This window comes from Chlorocebus sabaeus, chromosome 14 (genome assembly GCF_047675955.1).
Source record: "Chlorocebus sabaeus isolate Y175 chromosome 14, mChlSab1.0.hap1, whole genome shotgun sequence".
NCBI classification, from domain to species: Eukaryota; Metazoa; Chordata; class Mammalia; order Primates; family Cercopithecidae; genus Chlorocebus; species Chlorocebus sabaeus.
Window position 1 is genome coordinate 55,475,534 of NC_132917.1, and position 19,747 is coordinate 55,495,280.

The window sequence follows — 19,747 nt, forward strand, 5'->3', positions numbered from 1 at the left end:
GTGGAGGTTTCAGTGAGCCAAGATGGCGCCACTGTACTCCAGCCTGGGCAATAAGAGCAAGACTCTGTCTCAAAAAAACAACAACAACAAATCAATAAGTTGACAACAAAACATCTAAAGCACTTTAGCACAGTGCTTGGTATGTAGTTAGTGTTCAATAAGTGCTATTAGCTGCTATTACTACTATCATTTTGTTTCTAAGCCAAACAAATTGGAAGAGAGGAAAAACAAGAAATAATTCTCGTATAAAAAGTCACCAATCTGATAATCAAAACGATGACAGCAAAGTTGCAAAGTTTTAATTATGCTTAGGATTACATATCATAATATATAAACATATGTATTCCAAATGGTTAATACTTGTTTTTGCCCAAGATTAATAAATTGTCTGAAAAACTCAGTTATACAATTTGAGTTTTACTTATATTATCTCTGCAAACTAACATACATTTAAAACATGTTTACAATAAAAATAATAAAAATGCAAAATGTGAAATGTTGGAAGTAAAAAGGCCTGAATCTAGAGATGGACTTTGTGAAGCTGATTCCATACTTTTAATATGTATCTAGAAATGTACTGTTTTAAAATACCAGATTGAAATTATACTTACTCTTTTACAACCATGTTCATATAAAAAAAGCTTTTGATGTCAGGACATAAAGTTCCATTTCATTGTTTTAAACCCTTGCATTCCATGGTATGAATATATATATATATATGTGTGTGTGTGTGTTTGTGTGTGTGTATATATATATATTTATAGTCTTGCTCTGTCGCCCAGGCTAGAGTGCAGTTGTGCGATCTCAGTTCTCCAGGGTGCAAGTGATTCTTGTGCCTCAGTCACCCAAGTAGCTTGGACTACATGCACGCACCAACATGCCTAGCTAACTTTTGTATTTTTAGTAGACAGGGGGTTTCACCGTGTCTTTTACCAGACTGGCCTTGAACTCCTGGCCTCAAGTGATCTGCCTGCCTCAGCCTCCCAAAGTGTTGGGATTACAGGAATGAGCCACCATGCCCGGCTTCATCATATACTTTAATTCCTGAGTTTGTAGTGGGACATTTGGGTTGTTTTTGCAGGGTATTTACGTAAGGAATTTAAAAAGTAAATACCAGCAAAGAAAACAGGAGAAGAGAAAACAGCAGTTTAGAGTTGCCAAAGCATTTCTGGAAAAGAGAAATCAGAGGCAAGGCAACTCATAACAACAGGAAGAAGCCAAGAACTAAGTATTTGCAGACGGATACAGAAACAAGAAACTGGCGTGTCTTAAGAGAACCCCAGAAAGAAGCTAGGCAGTAAAGGCACCAAAATACTGGGGAAAGCAGGGAAGACAGTTAAATTATAGTAAAACAGACAACTGGGTCATTGATTCTACACCTCTGACAGCCAGGAGATTTCTGTTCCTCCACCGTCACCAACTATAGGGAATTCTACAGATAAAATGATTCTATAAAGAATAAACTCTATAGAGAATGTAATGAACTTTACAGAGCGAAGGACCGTATATTTCATGATTTTAGGCAAAGAAAAGGGCATGGGTAAGGCCAGGCTGAAAATGAAAGAATACATTTAAATTTTGTATACTGAGCAGACATGCTACCCTACAATAAGCTTTGCTATGTAGGCTCTCAGAACACTAACAACCACGCTTATACTTACAAGGTGTAAGAGACTAGCTTTGTCTGTAAAAGTTAGATGGCTCCACAGAAGGGGTATGGGGGGAACTAAAAACAACTAACACCTCCCCAAAAAAGCAGGGCACTACTAAGTCCATACCATAAAGTCAACTTTTTAAAGTGTGTAATTTTCACACACCATAAACTCACCCTTTTAGAACATATAATTTAGTGGCTTTAGTATATTCACAAGTTATGTAATCACCACTAATTCCAGAACATTTCCATCATTTCACCCACCAAGAGAGTCCCCATAAACAGTCCTCATTCCCCCACCACACCCCCCACCACCCAGCTCTTTGCAACCACTAACCTACTTTGTTTCCGTGGATTTGCTTATTCTGGACAGTTCATATAAATGGAATCATACAATATGTGGTTTTTTTGTGACTGGTTTACTTCAATTACCACAATGTTTTCAAAGTTAATCTATGCTTAGCATATCAGGACTTTATTCCTTTTTATGGCCAAATAATATCCACTGTATGAATATGCCACATTTTGTGTATCCATTCATCATAAACTGAGAGACATTTGGGTTATTCCCACTTTTTGGCTATTATGAACAATGCTGCTATTAACATTCATATACAAGTTTTACAGTGGACATGTTTTTAGTTTTCTTAAATATATACCTAGGAAATGAGGTAGTTGGGTCTTATGGTAACTCTGGGTCATACGGTACACTGACTTTTTAGGGAACCTCCTGACTATACTCCAAAGCTGCTATACCATTTTATTTTTATTTATTTATTTATTTATTTATTTATTTATTTATTTATTTATTTAATTTATTTATTTTTTGAGATGTGGTCTCACTCTGTTGCCCAGGCTGGAGTACAGTGACGTGATCTCGGCTCATTGCAACCTCTGCGTGCTGCGCTCAAGTGATCCTCCCACCTCAGCCTCCTGAGGGACCACAATCATGTGCCACCATGTCCAGCTAATTTTTGTAGAGACGGGGTTTTGCCATGTTGCCCAGGCTGGTCTCGAGCTCCTGGGCTCACGCGATCCTCCTGCCTCGGATCTCCGAAAGTGCTGGGATTACAGGCATGAGACTCTGCACCTGGCCTGTTGTGCTATTTTATATTCTCACTAGCAACGGATGTCACAATTTACATTCTTGCTAACACTTGTTTTTGTGCATCTTTTTTATTATAGCTATCGTAGAAGATGTGAAATGCTATCATATTGTGATTTTGATTTGCATTTCCCTTACTAATGATGTTAAACATCTTTCCACATGCTTACATGGGCCACTTGTGTATCTTCTTTTTAGAAATGTCTATTAAAATCCTTTGCCCATTTTAAAACTGGGTTGTCATGCTGAGGTATGAGTTCTTTATATATTCTGGATACCAGTTACTTATCAGATACATCATTTACAAATATTTCTTCCCATTTTGTGGGTTGTCTTTTCAATTTATGGTAGTATCCTTTGGAGTACAAAATTTTTAAATTTTGATGGAGTCCAATTTATTATTTTTCTTTTGTCACTTGTGGTATTTGTGTCATATTCTAAGAAATCATTGCCTAAATCCAAGGTCATAGATATTTATGCCTTTTTTTAAAAAAGAGCTTTAGACTTATAACTTTTACATTTGGATCTTTTCATCCATTGTGAGAGTTTTGTATATGATGTGAGATAGGCCTCTAACTTCATTCTTCTGCATGTGGATATACAGTTGTAACATTTATTGAAAAGGGTATTCTGGCCAGGTGCAGTGGCTCACACTTGTAATCCCAGCACTCTGGGAGGCCGAGGCGGACAGATCACGAGGTTAGGAGATCAAGACCATCCTGGGTAACACAGTGAAACCCCGTCTCTACTAAAAATACAAAAAATTAGCCAGGTGTGGCGGGCGCCTGTAGTCCCAGCTACTCGGGAGGCTGAGGCAGGAGAATGGCGTGAACCGGGAGGCAGAGCTTGCAGTGAGCCAAGATTTCGCCACTGCACTCCAGCCTGGGCGACAGAGCGAGACTCTGTCTCAAAAAAAAAAAAAAGAAAGAAAGAACAGAGTACTCTTTCCCCCATCAAATTGTCTTAGCACTCTTATTAAAATCTGCCTTTTTTTTTTTTTTTTTTTAATGAAAGGAAATCCTAAGATTACCACTTGAGTAGTTTCCAATGTGAATGAAAGGATCAAAGTAAATGACAACAATAACCTATGAAAAAGCACTTTGGGAGGCCGAGGTCGGTGAATCACTTGAGGCCAGGAATTCCTGATGAGCCTGGCCAACATGGCGAAACCCCATCTCTACTGAAAATACAAAAATTAGCCATGCATGGTGTCGCACACCTGTAATCCTACAACATTATAATAAATGCACATTCTATACAGAAATACACATGTATATGAAACGATGTATGTAAGTGGTCACACACTGCAGCAATGATTGTAACTACAAAAAGCTGGAAACAACTTGAATGCCCATCGATAGGGGCTAATTATAAATTAAGGTATATCTACACTTTTGAGTTCTGTGCAGGAAATCTCTAATGTCCTGATATGCAGAATTCACCAAGATAAATTTGCTACATAAAAAAGTAAGATAACAGGTTTCTCTACTGTGAATCTGTGACAAGTGTTTATTTTAGTATCCACAAATGGCTTCTCATTCTGATTTTATATATTTTTCCTCATAGAAAACATGTAAGTTTTACAGTTATACAACTAAAGAAGTATTTTGTGTCTTTATGGCATTTATATCATAAAAACAAATGTTCTGTTTAAATTCATTACTAGCTAATGTCTAGCCAGCCTTCAACTATAGCAATTAACACTGTTGGTGAAACTGGCTAAACCAAAGGGCAACTGGTGATAAAGAATCTGCCACTCCTTAGGAATGTGGGCATGCTTTGTTAAGAAGGCTGAGAGCAAATTAAAGTAGTGCTTAACTACTGTCAACTCCTATCTTGCTTAATTTCAAAATTCTGTATCTACAGTGATTGAACAACTGTTTTCCAAGAACATTGTTTTTATCCCCGTCTCTAAAAAGGATGTATAACAGATGTATTCTGTAATCTGCTGTTAAGTGTCAAGAAGAGTGAAAAAGGTGTTGGTGCTTGCATTTAATTTTGCTCATTCATAAGTAAATTATCTGGAAGGATAATAAAAACTCAGGGAAATATCACAGAAAATATAATAGGAAAACAAAATGAACAGGATATAAAAGTAGGATAGAAAAGGTATGCAGTATTGACATATTATTAGAAATAAAAGACACAGCTAAAAGAGTTCAAAGGTATCTTTGTGGAGGGGAACAGAGGGACTGATTTTTTTCTAATATAAATTTGCCTTTTGGTAATATTTGACTTTTGAAAGTAAGTGCATGTATTACTTCGATTTGAAAAAAAAAAAAAAAAAAAGAAAAGCTAACATATATAGAGAAGGTGTCAAGCAGTGTTCTCAGCATTTTACATTTGTTAAATAATTTAATCATCCCAACAAGCTTATAAAGTAGGTACTATTTTATCCCTTTTTAAAACAAGAAAGTCAGCCAGGCATGCTGGCTAACGCCTGTTAATCCTAACACTTTGGGGGGCTGAGCAGGACTGCTTGAGCCCAGCAGTCTGAGACCAGCCTGGGCAACATGGCGAAACCCATCTCTACCAAAAATACAAAAATTAGCCAGGCATAGTGGCATGCACCTGCATCCCCAGCTACTCGGGAGGCTGAGATGGGAGGATCAGTTGAGCCCAGGAGGTAGGGGAGGCAGTGAGCTGTGATCGCACCACTGCACTCCAGGCTGGGTGACAGAGTGAGACTGTCGCAACAACAACTGGGAAGCAGGAAGGCAGGCAGCTTAAGGCCCAGAGAGATTAAATAACTTATTCAAGGTGATACAGCTAGAAAGAGGCAGAGTCAACATTTGAATCCAAACAACACAACTCTATGGCAAATACTCTTTTTTGAGACAGGGTCTCACTCTCTTGCTCAGGCTGAAGTGCAGTGGCAAGATCATGGCTCACTGAAGTCTCCACCTCTCAGGCTCAACCGACTCTCCTGCCTAAGACTCTTGAGTAGCTGGAACCACAGGTGTGTGCCACCACACCCAGCTAATATTTTAATACTTTTTGTAGAGATGGCATCTCACCTTGTTGCCCAGACTGGTCTTGGACTCCTGGGCTCAAGCGATCCTCCTGCCTTGGCCTCCCACAGTCCTAGGATTACAGGTGTAAGCCACTGTGCCCAGCCCAAACATTCTTAATGTAGTGTCACAATATCACTCTAAATTGTCCTACCATAAAGTTGAAAATTAATTTTAAAATTTTCCAGTTAAAAAACATAAAATATATTTCAAATACAGAATACCATGAAAATGCTATTGTCAAGAGCCTATCTCACTATACTACTGAATGAAAATTCTTCATTTTTGTAAAATAAACTTAGACTTGTATTTTGTGTTCCAAACAAGATGCATTCCTTCAGCTAGGTGTGCACTACCATGGTGTTTCTGCTTGTCTATCTTTATACAATAGTTGTCCCATATTTATGCCTTTTTATTTTAAGCCACTCCTTTTTGGGGAAAAAGGATGATTTCATATAACATATGGACAAGAAAAATGTTTCATATAAAATTTAAACTTGTTTATAAAAAAAGGTAACCAAGGAAAACACATTTGTTATAAGAACAACAGAAAGTCTAATATCCTTAACTGAAGATTCATCAACAATAATATAATCCAATTTGCAGAGAGGAGCAGATTCAAAAGGCTAATGTTTAGCCTTACTACTAATAAAGTATACACAATTGGAAATGAGATATTATATACTGTCTCCCCTACCTACCTGGCAAATACTAAAAATAATTACAGCACTGGCAAAGCTGCAATTGGCCAGGCACACTCATATACAGTTTATAGTAACATCAACTGGCACAGACCTTCTGAAGATGAATGTGACCGTATGTATGAAGATATTCTACTACTCAACTATCCAAGAAAATAATTTAAAATGCAGTAACACTAAGTAGTCAGTGAAATATTAGAATCAACTTAAGTGCTCCAAAATAGAATGGGGACAAGGAGGAAGGATGCTTACATTTATTATCATAAGCCTAAATAAAATGAAATTCTCCTTGGGAGGCTGAGGTGGGTGGATCATGAAGTCAAGAGATCGAGACCATTCTGGAGAATGTGGTGAAACCCCGTCTCTACTAAAAATACAAAAATTAGCTGGGTGTGGTGGCACGCGCCTATAGTCCCAGCTACTTGGGAGGCTGAGGCAGGAGAATTGCTTGAACTCGGGAGGCGGAGGTTGCAGTGAGCTGAGATCACTCCACTGCACACCAGGCTGGCGACAGAGTGAGACTCTGTCTCAAAAAATAAAATAAAATAAATAAAATAAAATTCTATAATCAACAATGTTTTGATAACAAAAATTCTATTGAAATTGTTTTGATTATCCAAATTTTTTTCAGTAAACATGAAAAAATCTCACAGATGGGAAAAGCAAAGTTTGTGTGTAATGCTGTTTCACCTACCTTGGTGGCTGTTACTGACGTAGCCAAGTTTGTGGTTTTGGAAGAGGATCCATTAGAAGTTGCTGGCGGTGTCTGAGCCACTACAGATTTACTGTTTGTTCCATTAGCAGCACTGGCAGAGTGGGAGAAAGTAAATTTGAAGCCACCAGGAGATGTCCTTTTGGGAAGGTTTTCCTTGTCTTCACTTTCTTTTGCTAAAGCAAAAGTAAAATTTTGAACGTATATCAATAAATACTGCTAAGTCAAAACATCTAAAAAGAGCAATAATTTAAAAACTTATAAAACATTGCTGCCTGGGCATGGTGGCTCATGCCTGTAATCCCAACACTTTGGGAGGCTGAGGCGGGCAGATCACCCGAGGCCGGAGTTCGAGACCAGCCTGACCAACATGGAAAAACCCCGTCTTTACTAAAAATACAAAATTATCTGGGTGTGGTGGCGTATGTCTATAATCCCAGCTACTTGGGAGGCTGACGCAGGAGAATCGAACCCGGGAGGCAGAGGTTGTGGTGAGCCGAGATCATGCCATTGCACTCCAGCCTGGGCAACAAGAGCGAAACTCTGTCTCAAAAAAAAAAAAAAAAAAAGAAAAAGAAAAAGGAAAAGAAAAAGAAATTGCCTTTGTTTCCTAAGAACTTTTTAAAAAGTAGAGCATGATGTGTACAGTGATGATACGGTTTGGCTCTGTGTCCCCCCCTCAAATCTCAAATCAAATTGTAATCCCCATGTGTCAGGGGAGGGACCTGCTGAGAGGTGACTGGATCATGGGGGTGGACTTCCCCCTTGCTGTTCTTGTGACAGTGAGTTCTCACGAGATCTGGTTGTTCTAAATGGTGGCATGTCCCCCTTGCTCGCTCTCTCCTGCTGCCACGTAAGACATGCCTTGTTTCCCATTCACCTTCCACCACAAGTTTCCTGAGGCCTCCCCAGCTATGTGGAATTGTAAGTCAATTATACCTCTTTTCTTCATAAATTACACAGTCTCAGGTAGTTCTTTAGAGCAGCGTGAAAACGAACTGGCACAGAAAATTTGTACCAGGAGTGGGGTACTGCTATAAAGATACCTGAAAATGGCAAGGCGCGGTGGCTCACGCCTGTAATCCCAGTACTTTGGGAGGCTGAGGAGGGTGGATAACTTGAAGTCAGGAGTTCAAGACCAGCCTGGCCAACATGATGAAACCTCTTCTCTATTAAAAATACAAAAATTAGCTGGGGGTGGTGGCAAACACCTATAATCCCAGCTGCTCTGGTGGCTGAGGCAGGAGAATCGCTTGAACCCTGGAGGCAGAGGTTGCAGCGAGCCGAGATTGTGCCACTGAACACCAGCCTGGGCGACAGAGTGACACTCCATCTCAAAAAAAAGATACCTGAAAATGTGGAAGCTACTTTGGAACCGGGTAATAGGCAGAGGTTGGAACAATTTGGAGGTCTTAGAAAAAGACAAGAAGATATGGGAAAGTCTGGAACTTCCAAAAGACTTGTTGACTGGTTTTGACCAAAATGCTGACAGTGATATGGACAATGAAGTCCAGGCTGAGGAGGTCTCAGATGGAGGTAAGGAACTTATTTGGAACTGGAGTAAAGGTCATACTTGCTATGCTTTAGCAAAGAGACTGGCAGCATTTTGCCCCTGCCCTAGAGATCTGTGGAACTTGAACTTGAGAGAGATGATTTAGGGTATCTGGTGGAAAAATCTCTAAGCAGCAAAGCATTCAAGCGGTGGCCTGGGCTGGGCATGGCACAGTGGCTCACGCCTGTAATCCCAGCACTCTGGGAGGTTGAGGTGGGTGGATTACTTGAGGTCAGGAGTTCAAGACCAACTTGGCCAACATGGTGAAACCCTGTCTCTACTAAAAATACAAAAATTAGCTGGTGGTCATGGTGGCACACACCTGTAGTCCCAGCTACTTGGGAGGCTGAGGCAGGAGAATTGGTTGAACCTAGGAGGCAGAGGTTGCAGTGAGCTGAGATCATGCCACTGCATTCCAGCCTGGGCAACAGAGATTCCATCTCAAAAAAAAAAAAAAAAGCCTTCTGGCTGTTTCTGAAAGTGTATACTCATATGCATGAAGAAAGAGTCTGAAATTAGAATTTATATTTAAAAAGGAGCAGAGCATAAAGTTTGGAAAACTTGCAGCCTGACCATGCAGTAGAAAAGAAAAACCCATTTTCTGAGGAGAAATTCAAGCTGGCTGCAGAAATCTGAATAAGTAACAAGGAGCCAAATGTTAATTCACAGGCCCAGAGGCCTAGGAGGGAAAAATGGTTTTGTGAACTGGGCCCAGGGACCTATTGCTCTGTGCAGTCTTGGGATACTCTGCATCCCAGGTGCTGCAGCTCCAGTCATGGCTAAAAGGAGCCAAGGTACAGCTTGGGCCATGGCTTTAGAGGGTGCAAGCCCCAAGTCTTGGTGGCTTCCATGTGATGCTGGGCCTGTGGGTGTGCAGAAGGCAAGAACTGAGGTTTGGTAACCTCTGATTCTCAAGCCATCTAGATTTCAGAAGACATATAGAAATGCCTGGATGTCTAGGCAGAAATCTGCTGCAGGGGCAGAGCTCTTATGAAGAACCTCTACTAGGGCAGTGCAGAAGGGAAATGTGAGGTTGCAGCCCCCACACAGAGTCCCCACTGGGATACTGCCTAGTGCAGCCATGAGAAGAGGGCCATCATCCTCCAGACCCCAGAACAGCAGATCCACCAACAGCTTGCACCATGTACCTGGAAAAGCCACAGGCACTCAACTCCAGCCCATGAAAGCAGCTATGGGGGCTGTACCCGGCAGAGCCATAGGGGCAGAGCCAGCTGGGGCCTTGGGAGCCTACCTGTTGTATCAGCATGCCCTGGTGTTAGACATGGAGTCAAAGGACACGATTTTGGAGCTTTAAGATTCAAAGACTGCCCTGCTGGGCTTCAGACTTGCCCAGGGCCTGTAGCCCCTTTGATTTGGCCAATTTCTCCCATTTGGAATGGGAGCATTTACCCAATGTCTGCACCCTCATTGTATCTTGGAGGTAACTAACTTGTTTTTTATTTTATAGGCTCATAGGCAGAAGGGATTTACCTTGTCTCATATGAGACTTTGTGCTTGGACTTTTGAGTTAATGCTGGAATGAGTTATGACTTTGGGGGACTGTTGGGAAGGCATGATTGGTTTTGAAATGTAAAAAGGACATGAGATTAGGGAGGGGCCAAGGTGGAATGATAAGGTTTGGCTCTTGTCCCCACCCAAATCTCACTGTGAATTATAATTGTGTTGGAGGAGATGATTGAATCATGGAGGCAGAATACCCCCTTGCTATTTTTGTGATAGTGAGTTCTCATGAGATCTGGTTGTTTAAAAGTGTGTGGCACCTCGGTCGGGCTTGGTGGCTCACGCTTGTAATCCCAGCACTTTGGGAGGCCAAGGCGGGTGAATCATCTGAGGCCAGGAGTTCGAGACCAGCCTGGCCAACATGGTGAAACCCCATCTCTATTGAAAATGTAAAAATTAGCCGGGTGTGGTGGTGCATGCCTGTAATCCCAAATACTTGGGAGGCAGGAGAATCGCTTGAACCCGGGAGGCGGAGGCTGCAGTGAGCTGAGATCACGGCACTGCACTTTAGGCTGGGCAACAAGAGTGAGACTACATCTCAAAAAGCAAACAAACAAACAAACAAACAAACAAAAGTGTGTGGCACCTCCTCCTTCACACTCTCTGTCTCCTGCTCCACCATGGTTAAGATATGCTTGCTTTCCTTGCACCTTCAACCATGACTGTAAGTTTCCTGAAGCCTTTCAGCCATGTTTCCTGTTAAGCCTAAGGAACCGTGAGTCGATCAAACCTCTTTTCTTCATAAACTACCCAGTCTTAGGTAGTTCTTTATAACAGTATTAAACGAACTAATACAAGTGATAAGTCTTTATCAGCTAGAATCTTAGAAATCTCAGTATTAGGAAGAACCTTACGGATCATAACAAAATTAGCCATCCTATGCTAGAACTCTACATTGTGGTATCTAGCATATCCATCTAAAATCTCATGAGCTGTCTGACTCTTCCTTTTATTGTCTCCCTGTAGCTTCCACTCACTGATTCTACACTTCTTTACTCATTGTAAAAACCTAGTAATTTCTCTCACAAGTCAATATTCCAAATGCCTAATGACAATGATCAAGTCTGTAAGTCCTAAATATTCCAGGTTCCTTTTTCTGTTTGTTTTATGACATAGGTGTCCAATCCCTTTTAACATCTGGTTATTATTTTTATATATGATTCTTAACAGCATCTCACTCAACACTGGATACAGAACTTCAAATATGGCTGTATTGCTTCTTTTGACTGTAGTCAGGGCAGTACCTATAATGAGTAAAGGCAGAAGAATTTGTCTAGCAAAGGTACCCATTCCTTAGGACATTTTCATAGGCTTTTTGCTCCACCATGCTGAGGCAAAAAAAACTTATCAAATTAATGAGTTGAAAATGAGTAGGAACAATAGTTTCAAAGAAAATGTAATAAATAAATTTTCTGAGAATTGCCTTCAGAAAATGTCACATTCAAAATCACAAACTTACATAATAAATCCAAGACAGGCTTTTATCTTCTAAGACATAAATTTTTTGTTTTGTTTTTGAGATAGGGTCTTTCTCTGTTACCAAGCTAGAGTGCAGTGGCAGCTCATGGCTCACTGTAGCTTCGACCTCCTGGGCTCAAGTGATCCTCCAGCCTCAGCCTTTCTAGTAGCCGGGACTCCAGGTAAGTGCCACTGTGCCCATCTAATTTTTGTGGTTTTTTTGTAGAGACAGGGTTTTACCATGCTACCCAGGGTTGTCTGGAACTCCTGGGCTCAAATGATCCACCTGCCTCAGCCTCCCAAAGTGCTGGGATTACAGATGTGAGCCACCATGCCCAGCAAGGTATAAATTTTAATTAAATATTTAAATGACATACACAGGGCAGTATTCCAAAAAATGGTAATTCCTCAGGCCACAGAAATAAAATGATTAGTTCTTTTGAAAGATATAGTACTAGCAAGATCTTCATTTTATAAAACAAGTTAAACACATCTGAAAGCCAAGGGAAGTTTTACTTTTTCACTTCTCTTGATAGTATATCTTTATGCAACTTTCGTAATTTTAAAATTTCAAAGAGCAAAGTTACTTGTTTGAGTTCAGTTTATCAGCTGTAAAAGACACAGGCAAAGTACTCTAGAAGGTTTCTATGAAGCTATATGGTCTCTGTTATTACTGAGAACTTCAGTATAGAAATAAAGCCAAGACTATTCACAGAAAGAAAAGTGTAAGTAGGTAACTCAATGTCTAACTAGCAAATTAATAGCATTACAAAATGGCAAATTTGAAGAGAAACATTTTAAACATGAAAAGAATTCCCAGACAGATTTGGAAAAAGTACATAATTTTAAAAGAATACAATTTGGTATAAAATTCTTGTCTTTCTTGCTTTATAAACTACAAACAAAACTTCACAAGCAACAAAATAATTTCTGCACCAAATAAGAGGGTACACTGCGCAAAAATTCAGAATTTGAATACCTTTTTTAGTCTCCATAAACTTTTCATAATTATCTGGAAAATCATCTTCTGGTTTAGATTTTTCCACTGGCGCCACAACCACTTTTCCTTCCTCTTCTTCATCTTCATTAAACCACATTTCTTCATCTTCTTCCAAGGCTTTTGCATCTCTGCGAAATCTGTTACTACGCAATATAGATGGTACACTGTAAGAAATATATCACAAATACTGAGTAATGATTTAAAGGTCATAACCAGATTGAATTGAAGGAAAGATATGTATAACCAAGAGGAACTGAAGTAATTTTAACTGACTATAATTTATATCAAAATAATCTCTGTAATGATAGAAGATGTAGCCAGAGAACACTCCAAAATATTTTAGAATGTTGTAAATTAAATATTCTTCTTAAGTTATAATCTTAATACAAAAATTAAACTAAATATTCTTCTTAAGTTACAATAAAATACAACTACTTAAGATAAAGTAGTAATTTATCATATAAATGATATGGGGTAGTGGGGGACACCTTACCCTCCTATTTAACTCTATGCTATCCAGTGATGAAAAGAAACTTCCTCAATAAATTTCACACAGAAAATCTGAACTACAGACAATTTTGGACACAATTTTTTAGGCTATAAAAGCAGTATACTTAAACCATACCTGTTCAGTTTCTGATTTTGTCTGTCTTTTTCTTGCTCATATTTAGTCTTCAATCCTTTGAACGTCTGAACATATTCAATCGATTCAAGTGCTTTATAAAAGTTTTCAACTATATGTGCAGTAAGAGACTTGATATCTTCCTGTATAAGCACAAAATTTACATTTAAAATATAATACAATGCTTATTAGAAGAAAAACTTTAAAATTTTGTTTTGTAGTTCTAAAGCTGATCAAAAAAGGTTTTTCAAAATCACCTTCCAAAACGTAATGTCCTGGTTTCTTTACACATGAGTCAGGACTGCACAGAAAACTTGAAAAAAAAGGAGAAGCAATTTACTGGAGCCCTTTTGTAGGACTATAAAGAACATTGGAAAAGTAAATAGATTTATTTTACATCTTCTGTTTATTTTTTGCATTTTATATATATATATATATATAGCACCTTACAACTTAAAAAGCACTTTTACATACAATTTCATTTGATCTTCACAACAATTCTTTGAGATAGGTTTTATTATCCCCATTTTAGAGAAAAACAAAATTGAGGCTCTAAGAGAGGCTGGATGGTTTGATCCAGAGCACACAGCTGGTTAGAGGGCAGATGTTAAAATTACGTTTTCAAAATACTCACGGTGATGGATATCCCAAATACCCGGACTTGATAATTACACATTCTATGCATGTTAAAATAAATACGTGTACCAAATACATCTGTACAATATTATGTATTAATAAAAGAAAAACGTATTTTTCAACAAACAGGTGTTATTTAATGACTTCCTGTTTAACTGCTATCAAAATGGGATATGGCTGTGGTGGTTTTCTTTCTGGTACATTTGTTAAGTTTTTGAATGAGCCTAACTCCACCACATGTATTACATAGGAGCTGGCAAAGGCTTGATGACAAAGAGATCTCTCACAAGTCTTTCTCACATCAGCGGCTGGCTCTCACATATAGAAGAAGAAAAAACAACAGAGGATACATCTTACCTAAGTAATGAGAAGCACAGATTTCTCTGACTATATTATACACACAGATCTGATAAACTATCTGGAATTCTACTTGTCTATTCCTATAGTCTTCCAATAGTATAATCTTTGTGAAATAAACTACTTGATAGTAATAACTTCTAAATTCTAAACCATCACTGCAGATGCACACATGCCCAGTAGGCTTATTTAAAAAAAAAAATTAAAGATGTGATTCAGGACTTTATAGATAATACTACATAGTAAGAAACACACAGGCCATTTCTTAAAAAGATACACTATAATTTGGTTGCATTATGGAACTTAAGTCTTAAAACTAGTTCTCCTGTACATCTCAATTAAAAACATGCAAATCAGAAATTAGAAACCTAGGCAATGGCTCTGTTATATGTGAAACGAAAAAACACTTTAAGTTTTGGGGCACAAGGTACACAAATCAACCACTCAAACTTATTTTCAGAAAAACAATTCCATCATGGGCATAGGGACGGGGTTGTAAACCCTACAATTTGCTTTATCTGTATCTCACCAAAATGTTAAAGGATAAAAATATAAAGTAAATAAAACAGAAAGCTTTGATTTATTGTAGCAGTACAATGGGAACTAGTGAGCTAGTTAACCATGTTTCTTCTTTTACAAGGTTAAAGACTTCTATCCTCTTCATCCTTTTAAAAATCATATACTTGGCAATTGACCACTTTTAGAAAAACAATCCAGTCAGCCAAATAATCTTCACATGAGAACAGCATGTTTTCAGTAGATATCTGATTTGTAAGAAATAAAACTAGAGAATGAATTTCTAGCTTCGACTTTCTTTTTTTCAAATTATTTCCAGCCAGGTGCAGTGGCTCACACCTGTAATCCAACACTTTGGGAGGCTGAGGTGGGAGGACTGGTTGAGCCTAGGAGTTTGAGACCAGTCTGGGCAACACAGGGAGACCCCATACCTAAAAAAAAAATTAAAATTTAGCCAGGCATTTTAGTGAATGCCTGTATTTCCAACTACTCAGAAGGCTGACGTGGGAGGATCTGCTTGAGCCCAGGAGGTCGAGGCTGCAGTGAACTCTGATTGCATTATTGCACTCAAGCCTGGGCGACAGACAGCATGAGACCTTGTCTCAAACAACACAAAACAAAAAATAAAACCCAAATTCTTTCCAACCATGTGGCCATTTCCTCAGTAGAATGATTTCAGCATGTTTAAGTACAGGCGAAGTAAATTTGTTGTAGTGGTTCTACAGTTATCTGTCGCACTCCTGTTATTCACATAGATTGCCCTCCAGACTGTTTATGACAAATCTTCTGTTGCCTAAAACTAAGCTGGGACAAAGCTTCAAGTTCTGACTGGTCCTGATTGTGCTACTATCCAAATGGATGTTCTTGAATAGGTCACTTAATAACTTTGGGTGTCTTAATTCCCTGATCTATAAAATACGGTAATTGGAGTAGTCCATCTAACTTCCTGATCTCTTTAACTTAAAATTCTAGGATTCCATTCTACCTTTTATGGACCTTGTATAATGTCTACCAAATGAATTTTTTTTGAGACAAGAGTCTTGCTCTGTCACCCAGGCTGGAAGGAAGTGATGTAATCTTGGCTCACGGCAACCCCACCTCCTGGGTTCAAGTGATTCTTGTGCTTCAGTTTCCCAAGTGGCTGAGACTACAGCTGTGTGCCATCACACCCAGCTCATTTTTGTATTTTTAGTAGAGCCAGGGTTTCATCACGTTGGCCAGGCTGGTTACTAACTCCTGATCTTAAGTGATCGGCCCGCCCAGGCCTCCCAAAGTGCTGGGATTACAGATGTGAGCCATCACACCCAACACCAAATGAATTATTTTTCCATCTTTATTCTTTTTAAATCACTACCTTTACAATAAAAATATCACCTTCTCCTAAAAGATCACATGACTAAGGCATGATTGACTGAAATGTCCACATATACCAAATGAGATCATAAAACATTGGGCCAATAAAAAAGGAACTGAGAAAATCAAGTAAATATGGGCTGAAAGACTACGCTGAATTTCACTTTCATATTTCACAATTAAAAATATTAGCATTAAAAAATATTAGCGTCAAAAATAAAAACCACTAAACTATAACCATGTGGCAAATAAGAATTAAAAAGCTACTGATTTTTTAAATTTCAGTTCATTAGAAATAGATTCTAAGACACATGGAATATATAATTTCAGGGGTGAAAAGGGAATGAAGTCACTTTGCTTACATATAATTCTTTTACTTTTACATAAAAAATTATTTATTTACATAAAATTACATATAATAACCGTTGTTTTATATAAACTTACCACTCTTATAAATTCAAACAACTCAATAACAGCTGAATTCAATAGATTGTACCGAGTTCCATTATCCAGAAGTGCATTTATAACTGGCTCAAAAAGATTTCCCTTGGTGATGTAACGATTATAAAATTCATCTTTAAGTCCAATTATCCGCCTCATAAAGCGAAGAGCACCTAATAAAACATAATATAGGGGATAAGTTAATGATCTTACTAAAATCAATTATTATACAGGTGTTTTCCCACTATAAAGCAATGTATACGCTCTTCTAAAATGAAAAGTAAAACTGTGCATAAAGTAAAAAGTAAACTCCTCTAAAATGAAAAGTAAAACTGTTCAGTAAAACTGGACTTTGAGGAAAACAGAGCTGCAGAGGACCGCTCAAAACCTGTACAACTCTGTAGCCAGAACTAACAACAACAACAACAACAACAACAAACAGTAATTGGAATCTAGGAGATAAACTACCCAGGCAGGTAGCTCTACGACAGAGATTAAAAAATATGCAAAATGCTAGCAGTATTTAGAGCAGTGCTGGTAGATGCTGAGACAATGTAGTGAAGGCAGCTCAGAATCAGTTGGGGGCACTGTCATTAAGGTGGGCACAGGAGTAGGCAATCTGCCATGAGCTAAGATTGCCTTGCCTCTCTGAGGGAGTGAGCTTTAGAGGCAAAAGCTTGTTTTTAATTTTCTGAAAATACAGCTAAAGAGGCTCCTGATGCCAGATGCCAATCACATAACAGGAGATCTAAAGGTTTTTTACTTCTTTGATCAAGGCTATTTCCACTCACACTATTCTACTTCTCCTTGCCTTGAAAAAAGATTTGTGCCGAGGCGGGCGGATCACGAGGTCAGGAGATTGAGACAAGCCTGGCCAACATGGTGAAACCCCGTCTATGAGACTCTGTCTCAAAACACAAACAAACAAACAAACATTTGTGAACCAATCCTATCTCCATATTATAATGACATCATTCCCTTATGTACCAATTGCTTACAAGCTATTTTACCTGGCTAAACATGCACTGTGGCAGATCAGATTGTATTTGTTAAAAGCAAAACAGAGTAAGGAATAAGAAGTACAACTTCACTTCACATTTTAGGATACTGAAAAGAAATCTCCTTTTTAACTCGTGAGTAGCTAAATATAGCTTACTAAATTTAGCAATATTACTGCTAAAAATTTTATGGAAGAGGAAGGACTGTAATTTCAATCCTTTATTTTTATATTTGTTGATCCTTTAACTTGTATCCTTCCCCCTAAGTAGTTTAATTTATTCTACAGATACCACTAGCCAAATCTTCAAAACATAAGGGTTCTGATTTTATAAGTCATTTTCTCATTCCAACCCTCTGTTCATAGATGAAACTCATTAAATAAAGAAGTGTGCCTGTCACAAGAGGTTCTAAACATTATCTGAGAATAAAACAGAAATAGGCCACATAAGGGATAAATGTTAACTGTAACACCAAATAAGTATGGGGAGAAATGTTAGACTTGCAATCTCCCCTCTTTTTATGGCAGGATAAGAAATGGTTTACTTAAGATGCAACAGAGTGAAGCACTGGCAAGTGTGTGAGCAAAGAGGCAGATTTATACACTGCTGGTAAATGAACTGATATGTACACAGAACTATAGTTACAACAGCCCTGCTTACAATAATAGAAATCTTGAAATGATATAAACATTTAAATATTGGAAATTGTGGCTGCGTGCAGTGATTCACGCCTGTAATCTCAGTGCTTTGGGAAGCTGAGGAGGGTGGATCACGAGGTCAGGAGTTCGAGACCAGCCTGGCAAACATGGTGAAACCCCGTCTCTACAAAAAATACAAAAAATTAGCCAGGTGTGGTGGCAGGTGCCTGTAATCCCAGCTACTTGGGAGGCTGAGGCAGGAGAATCACTTGAACCCCGGAAGCCCAAGTTGCAGTGAACCGAGACTGCACCACTATACTCCAGTCTGGTCAACAGAGCAAGACTCTGTCTCAGGGAAAAAAAAAAAAAAAAAAAAAGGAAAGGCACTCAATTGACATGTTCATATTAAGGGAAGTACTCTGCAGTCATCAAAAAGTACTATTTATAGAGAACCAAATAGGAAAATCCGTCTTAAGAACATCAACCATTCCAAAATTAATATAAAAATATAATGTAATTCCAATCAAAATGAACTGGATATAATCATTTAGTTATTATGAAAGAAATAAATGTCTAAGAACAACCAAGAAAAGTATGAAAAACAAAAGTGAAGGGGTCTCAGTAGGTATTAAACCTTACAACAGAGACACGATAATGCCTGGCATAATATAATAAACACTGGGTTTTTTTTGTTTTATTTGTTTTTTTTTGAGACGGAGTCTTGCTCTATTGCCCAGGCTAGAGTGCAGTGGAGTAATCTCAGCTCACTTTAACCTCCGTCTCCCGGGTTCAAGTGATTCTCCTGCCTCAGCTTCCTGAGTAGCTGGGATTACAGATATACACCACCAGGCCTGGCTAATTTTTGCATTTTTAGTAGAGATGGTCATGTTGCCCAGGCTGCTCTCAAACTCTGACCTCAGGTGATCCACCCACGTTGGCCTCCCAAAGTGCTGGGATTACAGGCGTGAGCCATTGCGCCTGGCCAACACTGGTACTTTTTCATTTGGTGAAATTAAACGACAATCCAGAAATAAAACAAAAGTATACATATGTTAACTTATTGTATAACAGAAATTATATTTCAATTCAGAAAGAGGCCGGGCGCGGTGGCTCACACCTGTAATCCCAGCACTTTGGGAGGCCGAGGCGGGCGGATCACAAGGTCAGGAGATTGAGACCACGGTGAAACCCCGTCTCTACTAAAAATACAAAAAATTAGCCGGGCGCGGTGGCGGGCGCCTGTAGTCCCAGCTACTCAGGAGGCTGAGGCAGGAGAATGGCGTGAATGAGCCGAGACCGCGCCACTGCACTCTAGCCAGGGGGACAGAGCGAGACTTCGTCTCAAAAAAAAAAAAAAAAAAAAAATTTTTTTTCAGAAGGAAAGGAGAAAGGTATGCTTGCCTTAATAAAGGTGCTGATACTGTTGGCTATATATCTAGGAAACACTCATTTCAAACACTCTGAAAGTACAT

At 38.8% G+C, this 19,747-nt stretch overlaps 1 protein-coding gene and 1 non-coding gene across 9 annotated transcripts in view; one reads left to right on the plus strand and one right to left on the minus strand.

Moving 5' to 3' along the window:
• Positions 1–19,747, minus strand: part of PPP4R3B (protein phosphatase 4 regulatory subunit 3B) — a 70,686-nt gene that overhangs the window by 3,303 nt on the left and 47,636 nt on the right. For 7 of the 8 annotated variants that reach the window (XM_073023010.1, XM_038006960.2, XM_073023009.1 and 4 more), the window contains 4 exons: positions 16,643–16,812; positions 13,340–13,479; positions 12,694–12,878; positions 7,166–7,359 (listed from right to left, as the gene is read on the minus strand). In XM_073023010.1, coding sequence (XP_072879111.1) covers positions 7,166–7,359; positions 12,694–12,878; positions 13,340–13,479; positions 16,643–16,812 — 689 coding nt within the window. The remainder of the gene's footprint in view (positions 1–7,165; positions 7,360–12,693; positions 12,879–13,339; positions 13,480–16,642; positions 16,813–19,747) is intronic. The other variant, XM_073023007.1, reaches the window with a different exon arrangement.
• On the plus strand, positions 14,148–14,295 carry LOC119627439 (small nucleolar RNA SNORA12). Its single transcript, XR_005243632.1, has one exon. It is a non-coding gene; the product is annotated as a small nucleolar RNA SNORA12 (small nucleolar RNA).